This window comes from Acanthochromis polyacanthus, chromosome 1, assembly GCF_021347895.1.
Source record: "Acanthochromis polyacanthus isolate Apoly-LR-REF ecotype Palm Island chromosome 1, KAUST_Apoly_ChrSc, whole genome shotgun sequence".
Taxonomy (NCBI): domain Eukaryota; kingdom Metazoa; phylum Chordata; class Actinopteri; family Pomacentridae; genus Acanthochromis; species Acanthochromis polyacanthus.
In genome coordinates, this window is record NC_067113.1 from 25494212 (window position 1) to 25507863 (window position 13652).

Sequence of the window (13652 nt, forward strand, 5' to 3'; positions counted from 1 at the left end):
TCTCTTCAGCGCGTTTTGTAAAGCCATTACAGACCCTGCACTCAATACACACTCCTTGGATCAGACCAAGCAGCACAATGCTGTAATTGGTTTCTAGGTCACATTTCTGTTAAATCGATAACCCGGCGGCTGTCAGCAGCTGAGGGCACGCACAACAAACGCCCAGCAGACGCGACTTCACAGCAGCCATTTCCAGATGGGTGACTTCCTCTCCCTGCGGTGGTGTGTGGCCATCACACTGGCTCCACATCCACCATTTCCCATGCATTACATCCAGCGCACAAACACAAAGGGCCTCCAATTCAGAGGCCCTCAAGCGTGAATACAGAGTCACATACAAATTAGCGTGTGGGTGGTTAGGCAGTCTGAATGCTGGCAAATGTACTTAAGAGGGACGGGTCAAAAGATCAAGTGGATATGTGGGATGGGAGAAACATTAAGCATGACAATGGTGTTTGCCCTGCGACAAATCACAACAAAAGCAAACATCTGAATAATAGTACATTATGTCTGATGAGAGATTACAAGTTAGTGCTTTAATTCTATGCAAAAAGTATTTGGTTACATTTAAAACTTAAAGTGAATCTTAAATTGATATACACCAATTTCAAAAATGGTTACCGACACTAAATTTTCTCAAAACATAGAAAAAGATAGTCAGGCGTCTTTTACAATTACTGCAGATAAAGTTTATTAATAAAAAAATATATCGATGCAGCAAAATGAACTCGAACCAAATCTGCAGAGGTTATGAATCGAGAAATACAATTTCCCCGACTCGCCACTGCTATAAAAAAAAACAATTACAGAAATCACTGGAGCGTGAACGTTGTAATTTGGACCAAATGAAACCCCATTTCGCACTTTGTGAGGTGCCTGGAAAAAGGGCCCTGGAAGGAACAGAAATAAAGTCATGCCAGTTTAAAGCCAAACGCAGAGATCTCCATTTCGTCAAGGTTCCAGTTTTATTGAGTTGATAAATTAAGACATATCAAAAGACAGAAGTTGTCCAGTTAATGTTAAAGACTGAGAACCTTCCCAATAGCTCAAACAGACTTTAAATTCTGCTCAGCACTTTGAGAATAAGGCTAGTAGGAGAAACAAGGTACCAATGGCATTTAAACATTCCAGTTTTGATTATCAATTATAAAAAAGGCTGTTTAGGAACACATTTTAGGGCAACCTGCTTTAACAACCAGCCTCACTAGCTTTAGCTTTCTGTCGCAAATGGCTCAACTGGACATATGTATTTAAACTTGTAGGTATGCAATCATACGTTTTTGCTAATAATGTATTTTGTCACACTACAACAAAGATCACATTGAAAAGGTCACAGTTTTAAGTGATTGTCTTAGCAGTACTGATGACAGTAAACTGTTGTGGATCTTTAATGTGTTTTCATGATAGGAGTGTGAAGCTTCAGTTCACCAAATGAAGTAGGGGTCAGTCAACATCCTTTGCCATGGAAGAGGTGAACAACAGGACACATACATACACTCATTCACTCACTCAGACAGCCAGTCAGTCAGTCACATACACAGCAGGCCTCTTCGTGTTTCTCACTGGTTCTTGTCGTGGATGAGGGCCCGGCTAACAGCTGATGGAATGAACAGAGAAGAAAAAATATACTGTAAATATCATATAGGTAGCAATAAAGACAAAATAATACTGTATTTGAGGATATTTCTTACAGCGTGAATGTGTGAGGTGAGTTTGTGCGGAGTATCAAAACGTTGCTGCATGCATGAATTAAATGTGGATCGACTTGCATGTACACAGTTGGTATCTCACCCTCCTTTGTGACGTTCTCAGTTATGTTCTTAGCCTTGGTACTCAGATCGCTGACCATGGTGTCCATGGCAGCCTGGTGTTTCAAGAAGAATGGCCGGATCAAGCGCTTGTACAAGAGGTCAGAACCGTTCCATGTCACTGGAGCCATACACCAAATCAGGAACAAACACTGAAGAGGGAGCAGAGAGTAGATTGTTACAGATCTGGTGACAGATACTACCTATTGCTCAATGTGTGTATTATATCTAAAGTAACTGGTGCTGGGTTCTTTATCTATTCTGACAATAAAGTAAAGAACTTTGGGTTTTAGTATACTGGTTGGAACAAACAAGCAATTTGATGTCTTCATGGATGCCAAGAAATCACCATTTTGTATATATTTTCAAGTTAACAGATTAACCAGTAAACACACAAAAATAGAATGCATAATCAGCAATGAAAATAACTAAGCTGCAGCCCTGTGATTCACAAACCTTGTGCAGTTAACCACAGCAGTGTTGGAATGTTGCTAGAATTATGTGCTGTATCATATTGTTGCTTTGTTAATAATTCTATGTTAATTTACCCATTGCACCGGATGAGACATTGTTTATTAATCCTATTTTTTCCAGGATTAAATTTATTCATTGAAAGCAAACCGTCTTAACGAAGGCGAGCAAGGACGGTCGTGGTAATTAGGCCGAAACAATTGGATAAGGAGGTCACTTTGGATGGTCAAAGCAGAGCTCTCTGATGTGTGGGTTCACTTTGTCTCATGACACAGATTATAACTTTGCCGAACTATGGAAGAGAAACTCGTGTCCCTGATCAGAAGGGACACACACACACTTAGATGCTAATAAAACTGTAACATTGGATTTCTACTCTGCCAAACAGAACAAAAAGTTTTGCCAAAGCTTTAATAATTAGGTTCTTGGAGCTGTCTCAAACATTCACAAATCATTCTTGTGTTTTGCTCAGTGTGTCATCAGCTGACAGTGTCCACCAATCTGCATGCCGACTTTTTTGGACTACCATTTCCAACTTTTCAAGGATGAGCACACTACATTATCAAAACTTCCTTAGAATGCAGATTTTGTATGAGCCCCAGCTCTCTTCTGCATACAGTATATTCCGTTTTCTGCCATTATGCAATGTGTCCACAAGAGTGCAGCGTTAGCCAGCATCAAAGTAAAGGCCCACAGACATCAAACCTCATGTGATTCACCACAGCGACAAGTTTGTGGTTTAATCCAACAAGTGACAGGCTGGTTTAACCATGTGAGCAGTATTAAGTCTGTTGTCAGCTCCACACAGTAGATCTAAAGAGTTTAAACTAGGGTGACCATACGTCCTCTTTTGGCCGGACATGTCCTCTTTTGAGAAGCCGGCGTTTATAAAGTCCTTCAAATGTCCGGGTTTTTGATCTTGCCTAGCTTGAGCGCGTCACAGACCAGTGTATTTATCATTCACATTGAATGGTTCCTTAGGAAACACGCTCTGAGAGGCGGAGTTTGAGCCGAACCCCGGAACGCTCCACAGTCACTCACTCCTCGCAGGCTGACAGGCAGGTAGGCACACTGCGAGAGAACACTCGAACCGAAAGAAAATGCCGAAAAGCAAATGTCATTTCACTGATGAAATGCGAAAAATGTACCCGTTTTCGTCCGGGTCGTGTCAAATGGGAGGCAGAATGTACAGTCTGCAAAGCTGGGACTTATGTCTCTGTGGCTAATAAGAAAAGGAAAAAGAAGGAAAAAAAGGACCGTTGACTTGAGGCATTATTTCTATATTTTTTTCGAAAATTTTTCGCGTGCGAGCTGGAAGTATGTCCTCTTTTCAGAGAAACAGAATATGGTCACCCTATTTAAACAGCAAAGTAAAAAGTAGCATAAAAACCCTCCGCAAACCTAAAGGTCAGCCTACCTTGCCAGCATAGTAAAATGGGAACCAGGACAGAAAGATGTCAGAGAAGGCTTCAACGATGCTGAAGAGTCCGTAAACAACCCAGTACGTCAGCCACTGTGTGTCATCCTCCTTAATGTTGCTCTCAATGGCCTTGATGCTGGAAGGACAGAAGAACAGCAGGACAGCTTTCTAAGTCCAAACTTCAAGTGCGTTGTCCTGGGGCAACAAGCAGCATTGCAGAGCATTTTTTTCCCCCATAACGGGACAGCTACCTGTATTTTTTGTATCTCATGCATGTTGTTTTCCAAAAATGATTCAAATTCTGCATAAAACAGGGAATATAGTAAAAATGGTTCAGGCCTGATGGATAAACACAATTTGATTTGGTGAGCTAAATGTTTAAAAAGAAGTTGGTCTATAGTAACAACACCGCAGGGGATCTTTAATTTATTAGTCTCCCATATCTCCATACGTACACTACCGTTCAAAGTTTTGGGTCACCCAGGCAATTTCATGTTTTCCATGAAAACTAACGCTTTTATTCATGCGATAACATAATTGCAGAAGGGTTTTCTAATCATCAATCAGCCTTTCAAAACACTTAGCTAACACTATATAGAATTAGAAAACAGTAAGGTAAATATTAATTTACCACATTAACAATGTCTAGACTGTTTTTATGGTTAATTTACTTTTATCTTCATTGAAAAAAAAAATGCTTTTAGTGTACTTTGGAGGAGTTGTTGACCGCAGTAATCATCCCTGCTCAGTGTGGGTGATGAGTTACAAAATTCACAGTTATTGTTTCTGTGCAAAAATTATTTTTTTAAGTGAAGATAGCCTAGTATTTTTCAATGTTGTCCTTTAAAGTAAAAAATCATCTTTTGTTAGTGTTGCTGACAGCGCTCTCTTTGCTGAGCTGCAGCGGGGGGGAATGGTTATACAAAAAACTATTTTTTATTAAAGGAGAACAGTTCAAGGACATCACTTTTACAGGCAGCAGAGAGAGGAAAATAACTGCAGTGGCCAGGACAGTTTTCAGTGTGCACACATTCATGCAAGTTATATGACTTTAAAAATCTAAACCTATCTTTTAAGCATTTGTCTTAACATACAGCGCCCTCCATAATTATTGGCACCCCTGGTTAAGATGTGTTGAAAGCCTTAAAATAAATTCAATTAACATTGCAGAAGCAAACTCTCACACTGAAAATTGTAGAAAAATGTATTATAGGAGAAGATCAGGTGCTGTTTTGTTGGCAAAAGGAGGTTGTACAAAGTATTAACATCAGGGTTGCTAATAATGGTGGCACACATGTTTGATGTAAAAGAATTATTTCTTAATGTGTGATTTTCCCCACTAAATAAATGCACTTTAAATAAAGGTTGGATTTTGCTATTTTTTTCAATGTGGTCCTATATTATTTAGAAAAAAATGAATTTATTAGAAGCTAAAGAACACATCTTAACCAGGGGTGCCAATAATTAAGGAGGGCGCTGTGTACTTGAATGTGACCAACAAGAGCTAAAGCAGAGATAACACACACTTGTAAAACAATCAGCCACTGTTAGTAATCAATAAAATCTCAATGGTAATACTAAAAACAAAACTGGCCTTTTCCACAGAACACTTACTGACAGTTGGCAGGAAAACCACACACCTACCCAGTTACATTTAATAATTAACAGCTTTTGCATTCCAGTTGGATGTGTCAGTAATAAAGCTTTGATAATATCTGGTATTATCGTACTTGTTGACTGAAAGAGCCATAATTATTAATTGTTTGATTAAAAACTGTGCTCTGCCATACAATTCTAGTTGTCTGATGATTACCATTGAACTCTGTGTCTGTAAAGGAAAGAAACATGAAAAAAAAGTCAACGTTATGAGAATAAGGGTGAATTCATACATACGAGAAATATGCTGGATAGACAAAGCCAATCAAGTTGCAGAGTAGTGAGGCTCCATAACCAAACAGAAGATACAGCCCGATGAAACCCAGAAAACCTGCAGAGGGAGAAAGACGAGAGGAGGCAAGTGAGGTGGGGGTAGACGGGACGACAGGAAGGGGAGGGTGAGGCTATCCGGTTACTTTACAAACACCTCTCATGTCAAGCCACATTAATTTGTTGTCAGAGTGTGTCTGTTAGCAGGATCTCCAGGCCGCACAGGACCAGGATTAGGAGGAGCACTAAACACAAGTCAAACACTGGTATTTAAACCCCGTCAGTGGAAGAAGCCGACTTTCAATACACCTCAAAACTCAGTGATGTCGAACTATGCACTTCAAGTCCATAGACCCCAAGTAAGTGAGAGATTCCACAAATACCACCGCTCCTGCATAACTTAAAAACAGAATTTGTATTACAGTGTAAGTGTAATGTACAAAGAAATCTGAACAGATGCCTTTAAAAGCAACACATGTTCCCAAAATTATACGCATATACTTTTTCTGCTTTTAAAGTAATTAGGTTCATTGAGCTGACATGGACATAATCAGTAATGAACATATAATTGCATTTACACATTCAATAACAACAACAACACTGCTGCAAGTACAGAAAATAAACCCAAATGAAACCTCGAAAATACTGCAGAAAATTAAACAAAGCAGCAGGTTACAACTTGAAAAATGAAAGTTTAAGCTAGCAGTTTTTTTAAAGGAAGTAAGCATAAGAAAGTAATTTCATTTATTGAGTAATACATGAACTGAGCTCTTTGCTGCTTACTTTTGAAAACAACACTTTGCTTACTGAAAATCCCTCAAAGGCTAAAACAGCTGGCTGACTGGCTGCCTGAAAGGCGAGATCCTGACTTTACAAGAAAAAAAAAACAAAAAACATACAGTGCACTGCAGTGTGGCCAGCTCTGCTCACCTACTCACTTCTCCCATCAGTGACTTGTCCAAATGTCTTCAAATTAGTCAGTACTTCTCTCAGACATTTTCAGAAAGGACACGCTGTTGTTTATTTTCTCCCTCTCAAAATGTGCAGAGACAGTTTTATATATATATTTTTCAAACACTTGAAGTTTCAGAATTCAGATGGTGTTTCTATGGGAACCAGGTTTCAGGTAAAACAGGACAAGAAGACCACTCCTCAAGCAGCTGTCGATGTCAGTAACAGCATATGTCATCCAGTTTTATGCAAAACTCAACTGCTGATATAAAATTAACATATGACGAATGCCAAGAACATAATGGAGTCACACAGCATCCAAAGCACTAAAAGCTTTTTATACTGCTGTAACTATTGCCTGTTATTTGCATCTCATTTGCTTGTCGCAGCTCATACACAAATACCCACACCCAGCCATCTCTAATGCAGGTAAAGTGGAAGAACTGGTTGAAAGTGAAGACCTTAGCTGACAAAGACAACAGCAAACAGATGTTCCAGTCTGCAGAGCAGCAATGTTGCATGTGGAAATGATAAAATGGTTGGTGTGATTGGTCAGTGATGACTAACGGAAATCCAACTGCTAGATATTTTCTTTTATGTAACAAACTGTTGAAGTGCTTCAAGACAATGGGCAATGAATGTGTCCATGTGATATAATGTCTTTATTGTGGAAAGCCTAAAAATAGGGTCAAAAGTCATTACACAGTTGCATAATCTTGTAAAATATGACTCATACTAATTACAGGCCAGCGCTAGTCCAGCTGAAAATCCAGTTCCGCTTAACATGAAACTATCACAAAAACCCATTGTTACGAGAACAGTGGGTGAGGGGTGGAAGTTGGCTTGAGAAACATGCAGTTAATAGCCACTAATACTACGCCGAACTGGCAGCATGCACAGTACAGAAGAGGCCTCTCTACTGAAGTCAGCACATTAGTCTTCACACATTAAAGTGTCACAAGAGTCAGCGTGAACTCAAGATGTTTCTCAGCAGCTTTGTGACCTTGTTCCTCTGACTAACTCAGATCAAGACAAAGTACAATCTAACATTACAGTGAGCCAAAAGGAAAGAATCTGCTATTTGACGCTCATTATCAGTAATTGTAACACACCTGAAATATGGCCAAAGCATCAAACGAACAGATCTTTTCCCAAGTTCATAAGACACTAATGAGACATCACGGCAAACAGGGCAAGAAATGGTATAATTTGGCTGCTCTGTCTGGTTCTACATCCCGCTACATGCAGGGTCGAGACGGGGTGGTATTTGCATGCAATCTGAAGTATTTAATTTGCTTGACATTTTGGTGGTGGATACAGAGCAAAAACACAGAAGTATTTGAAAGCAGATCTAGATCAGCAGCTGAATCTGCAACACTGACATTTACTGACCATGTGATGGCTTTATTAATCCGTATCAGCTTATCATTTTACAGCAGTATCATAGGAAAGGTAAATAAGTGCAGAGCAGAAATGCAAAACATGTTTTTTTACTGTACTTTAGAACAGGGCTGCAGCTAACAATTGCTTTCATCATTTGCCAATTGCTTTCTGATTAAGCATGTAATTGTAAAAAAAAAAAAAAAAAAAAGAGTGTGTGGTGCACATTTTTTAAAGTCTTAATCTGTCTCATCAGCAGTCCAAAATTCAAAGATTTGATTTAATGAACAGAAAACAGAGAAAGGCATTACAGCTTCACATTTCAGAAGCTGGTAATAGAGAATAATTCATCAGTTTAGTTCATTTCAATTACTCAGTGGTTCATATGAGCTCTATTTTAGAGTGGGTTATCCATTACTCAGCTTGTGTTCCAAAGAGCTCTACATTTATTTTTAAGCTGTTTAGTGTCATGCTGAAGTCACAGTTGTTTAATAATCAAATCTGAAGGATCCCTAGCAACATATTTTGTTTTATTAAGTTAAAAACCACTGTATCTGATGACACACTGGTTTTAAAAATGTATATTTTCTAAATATCAGCCACTAAAATCTGATCCATTGACTCAAAATGAATGTGATCGTCTGGCATGATTACCAACTGTTATGGATACTCTTTTTGTTACCAAAAGTGGAGGGGACCCCCAGGTGAAAAAACTCAATATAATCTGTAAAATTTCCTCTTAAAATTCATTTTTGTAGCTTGGCTTTTTCCTGACAAGCAGCAATAACTGTATTTATTTCAATAACTATAAATGTTTATAAGTTAAGATTTGAATTTTCTGACTTTTATTTTACATTTTTATTGTAAAGTATTTTGATGTTTTGTTTTAGACAGGAAAAAATATTCACATTTTTTGCAAACATGCGTGTCATCTGTGAAAACTTTTCATCTGCCGGATCAATACTGGCATACTGTATGACCTTGAAATTGATTATATGAATGTGAACACAACAGTTTTGATCAGTTAGGAACAAAGACAGTGGGTTTGAATGTAGGTCACCCTGGCTGACTTGTTTCCTGCAGCTGAGTGGCATTGCAGACCAAAAAAAAAAAACTTGCCTGAGGTCTCTGGTTTTTATTGACTTATGCTGTGCAAACTGACTCCAAAGCAGTGTCAAAACACAACTCCCAAAAGCTAATTGGGGGACCAGCCTACAGCTGAATAGCCAGTCATCCTAGAATCTGCTTCCATCTTTGCCTTGCACGGGATATTTCAGGATGTGATAAAAATACCCCCTGAGGACCAGCTGGTGGTGGATCTGAGATATTAGACACAGCTCATTCATCGGCAATATGTTGAAATAGGTGTTCTATCTAGCAGGACTGCAATCTTGCATTTCAACATAAAGGTCTGAGCTGGTTGAACTTTGGTATATAGCCATGGCAATAAAAAATGAGGTAGCTAACTGTGTCAAAGGATATGAAACCACAGTGACAATACACGTACTCATGCAGCACTGTGACCACAACAGTGTGCCAGTTAGTTTCAACGGTAACTTATCAGCTAAACGTTGGCGTGTTTGCTTAACAACAAGGGTGTAGCGAGTGTTTTTGGACGATAAGCTAAATAATAGTTGTAGTATGGTACAAAGCATATACGTGAAGCTATGTTTTCGTGTGCTGGTAACATACCCAAGGCGATATATTCTCTCTTCACTCCAGTTTTTTCTTCCAACGTCGCCAACTGATCTGTCACAAAGTTCTTCTCATGGAGCAGAGTCACGAAGCGGTCTTTATACTGACTCATTTTCGGGCCTTCTTGAGTCTGTGACCAAGACAAACAACACAAATGTTACATATACCGACACTCGAAAAGTCTGTGATAAAACAGAGGATTGTTTTACTAACCTTTGTTTGATAACTTGCCCAAAAACTTGCCGTTGACTGCCTGGCTGGCTGCTGACTGAACCGAGTTGCAGTGATACAGGGGGGAGGAGTCTGGCAGTGAGCCGTTGACCAATCAGAGAGCTCGACTGAGTAACGTTCACTGCAGCCGCTAACCAGCAGTTTGTGCTGCACACAGACTGCGCAGGCGCAGACTGTGTGCAGGGGCTACTCAAGAGGAGGTCAGATGGGGCCAATGAAAATCTTGGGCTGGCACACATTAGAATCAAAACGAGACAAAAAAAACTATACAAAAACAAAACAAGTCCAAACAAAACAAAAATAAGAAAAAAAAAACATAAACTATGGAAAAAGATACTTGTGCTGTCAAGGATTTTCATTGAAAACTTAGGCTAAAAATTTGTCTTTTGAACTTTTAAAGACAAAAAAACTGAAATTTTCAATTATTTCTTATCATGCTATTAATTTAGAAACTTAAAGAGTGAACACGTAGATCAAAGAATCTTTGATATTGGGTGTCTAAAAACAATAATAAAAGTAATAACAATAAAACACTGAATTATCATGACAAGTCCTATCTTGGAGCATATATACACAAAACTGACAATGCAGAAGTCAGCAACTAATTAAAAAAATATGTAGCTGCATTTCACAAAAATGCAAAACAAAACATGTTTTGTATTAGCATTTTGTTTTGTAATATTCTGGATATTGACCATCCTCTTTGCTAGTTTCCCAGTATTCTGTCCTTATGAGTACAAGCACACTAATATCCTGGTTCTAAGTCTTCTTTATACAGTTGTTCAAACAAAACATCCATCCATCCATTAATTATCTATTCGCTGCTTTATCCTCCGTAGGGTCGTAAGTGGAGCTGGTGGGGGTTGACTTAGGGCGAAGACAGGGGACACCCTGGACTGGACGCCAGTCTATCACAGGACCACACATAGAGACAAACAAGCACACTCACAATTCACACCTGCAGACAGTTTAGAATCACCAGTTAACATCTGCATGCTATTGGACTGTGGGAGGAAGCGGGAGTACCCAGAGAAAACCCATGAATACATTGGGAGAACATGCAAACTCCATGCAGAAAGATCCGAGCCCAGGCTAGGATGCAAAAACAAAACAGATTTTTCATATTAAAAAATATTTTCATCAAGTATTTTATATTAAGAAGTATATATAAAATACTTGATCACATGTATTGTTTTGTAGTGGATTGATGAGCAAAAACAAAAAAGGGAGTTTGATTTCAAATCATCTTGGATATTTCAGTCAAATTTTGACAGATATCTTTATAAATATTCTGAAATTTATACAAACATTTTCAGGCAAATCAGAGATGGCTGAACAGAAATTGTTCAAAAAAATTATTTGATGACTTGAGACAGAGTGAACTATGATTGAAATCATAGAGATATATTATGATTATTGTTAAAATTGAACACTTTCTGCACATTTTGTACTCTGGAACAATTTGTGGGCCATTCAAGTGCCTCAATTTGCCATGTCACAGTTATAATAATCCCCACCCCCATTTTTCCATTATTCTTTGTAAGAAAACTTATCTACAGAAGGATAAATATTAGAAAAGAAAGTATAGTATAATTCTACAATTCTACAATTTCATTTAGCAAACGCTTTTGTCCAAAGAGACGTACAACACAAGCAAGAATTCAGACATAAGGAAAAACCTGTAGTAAGTGCAAAAAGTGCTTCAAGTGGTGTTGCCATCAAGTTGCAGAAGAATTGCTACACCCCCCCCCCCCCCCTTTTTTTTCAACTTTGTCAGCGCTAAATAAGTGCTGGGTTTTGGACCACTTGACTTATTCTACCCCTAAGATGGAGTCAGATTAAGTGCCGAGGTGTTCTCTGAACAACTGAGTCTTCAATTGTCTCTTCAAAGTAGAAAGGGACTCAGCAGAACGCACAGAGTTTGGTAGTTTGTTCCACCATTTGGGAACAACAGAGGAGAAGAGTCTGGGTAGAGATTTTGAGCCGTGCTGGGCTGGAAGCACCAGGCGTCTCTCACATGCAGATCGAAGTGGGCATGAAGGGGAGTAGACCTGGATCAGAGTAGAGTACCTGGATTGTTCCGCAGATGTTCAGAGACTTGGTTAAATACTGAGCGCTCCAGTATTTTCGACAGGAATGGTAGAAGTGAGACTGGCCTGTAGTTTTCAACCTGGCCTGGGTTGAGATGAGGCTTTTTGAGCAGTGGGGTGATGCGGGCTTGTTTAAAAGTAGCAGGAAAAATGCCAGTTTCCAGGGAGGAGTTGACAATGTGCGTGACTGCAGGTTTGATTGTGGGTAAGATGGTCTGGATCGAGAGGACAAGTTGTAGGTTTTGAGCTTAGAAGAAGTCTGGAAACCTCATCCTCGCTCAGAGGAGCAAAGCAGCAGAGTGAAGGAGCAGTAGTGGGTTTGAGCTGACAGTCAGGCTCAGAGAACTGGTTGCTGACTGCAGCCACCTTTTCAGTGAAAAAGGAGGCAAACATGTCTGGAGTCAGCTCAGTGGATAGCTGAGCAGCTGGAGGAGAAAGCAAGGAGTTGAACGCCATAAACAGTTTTCTGGAATCAGAAGCTGCACAGATCTTGTTGTGATAAAAAGCTTTCTTTGCAGACTGCAAGCAGGAGGTAAAGGAAGCAAGTTTCTGTTTGTATGAGGACAAATCAGCAGGTTTTTGGGATTTACGCCACTTTCTTTCTGCTGCCCTGAGTCCAGTTCTTTGTTCTCTCAGAACTTCAGAGAGCCATGGACTTGGTTGTATAAAGAAATACAGAAGGCCTTACTGCATCATATTTTATTGTATTTTGAATTGTCACCTGCTGTTTAATTTTAGTGTTTTCCTTTGCTTAAATAAAGATATTTCCAACACAAATTTAGACAGAAAAGGCAAAAACCGGTGAATTAAGGTCAACAGAATATACAGTCAGAAATAAACTGATAAAGTGGACACCCAAAGGCCTCCATCTAACGTGTCCCACCCAGTGTTCAAACAAAACTACGCCCATGTATTTAGAAGAGGGTGTTCTCTGATAATTTATATCACTGTGTGCATGACTGTATCAGCTGTGAGTACAGCTGTGTCTTGATTTATTCAGTATATCGCTTTAAAAAAAGTTCCACAAACTCTGGTAAAGTGTTTGCACGCCTCCGTTTCTGTCAGTGCATTCCAAGTAGCATATCCAGTTTTATTAATTCCACATTTCTGAAAATGTGAGCCATGCAAAATATAAACAAGACACTCCAAAAACCTGATCATAACCAGGATACAACTGAAAGATGTTTCAATAAAGCAGTTTGAATGTGGGCTTTAGAAAATACCAACAGACTAGTCCTCCTGTGAAACCTATGAAGAGAAGTCTTGCCTGCAGTCCTTTGAACAGCTCAAAAAAACATGATCAGTATTATTTTATGTTGTTATGTTGTTTAGAGTACAGAGATTCCTTGTTATATAGTTATATACAAGGATCTTTCTGTGTTATATATCAGCTCTTGTGACAGTACTTCTGACATCTTACACAGCACTACATCTGTGAGTGAACTCTTTCTATTTCTATTTCTTTTCTTCTGTAGTTTGAGAAGAATTTGTTCATGAGAATATTATATATAGGTTAACTGACACCAATTTAATGCACTGTGTTTTTGGTAAACATCAAGTCATCTGTCTGTGGGAAATTATGAAATTACTTAGCATAATTACTCCATCAATTTCATCACTGTTTACACTATGAACAATATCGTGCATAATATTTCAGACTTATTTTTGCATCTTCTTGCT

General features: G+C 38.9%; 1 protein-coding gene across 1 annotated transcript; it reads right to left on the reverse strand.

The window, feature by feature from the left end:
* Window positions 1-942: 942 nt before the first annotated feature.
* On the reverse strand, window positions 943-10006 carry zgc:101744 (Receptor expression-enhancing protein 6-like). Its single transcript, XM_022211141.2, has 6 exons — window positions 9865-10006; window positions 9649-9781; window positions 5593-5686; window positions 3697-3835; window positions 1792-1960; window positions 943-1597 (listed from the first exon to the last, which is right to left on the reverse strand). Exons 2-6 carry the CDS (start codon window positions 9761-9763, stop codon window positions 1560-1562), a joined length of 555 nt encoding a protein of 184 aa, XP_022066833.1. The 5' UTR covers window positions 9764-9781; window positions 9865-10006; the 3' UTR covers window positions 943-1559.
* Window positions 10007-13652: the final 3646 nt, after the last annotated feature.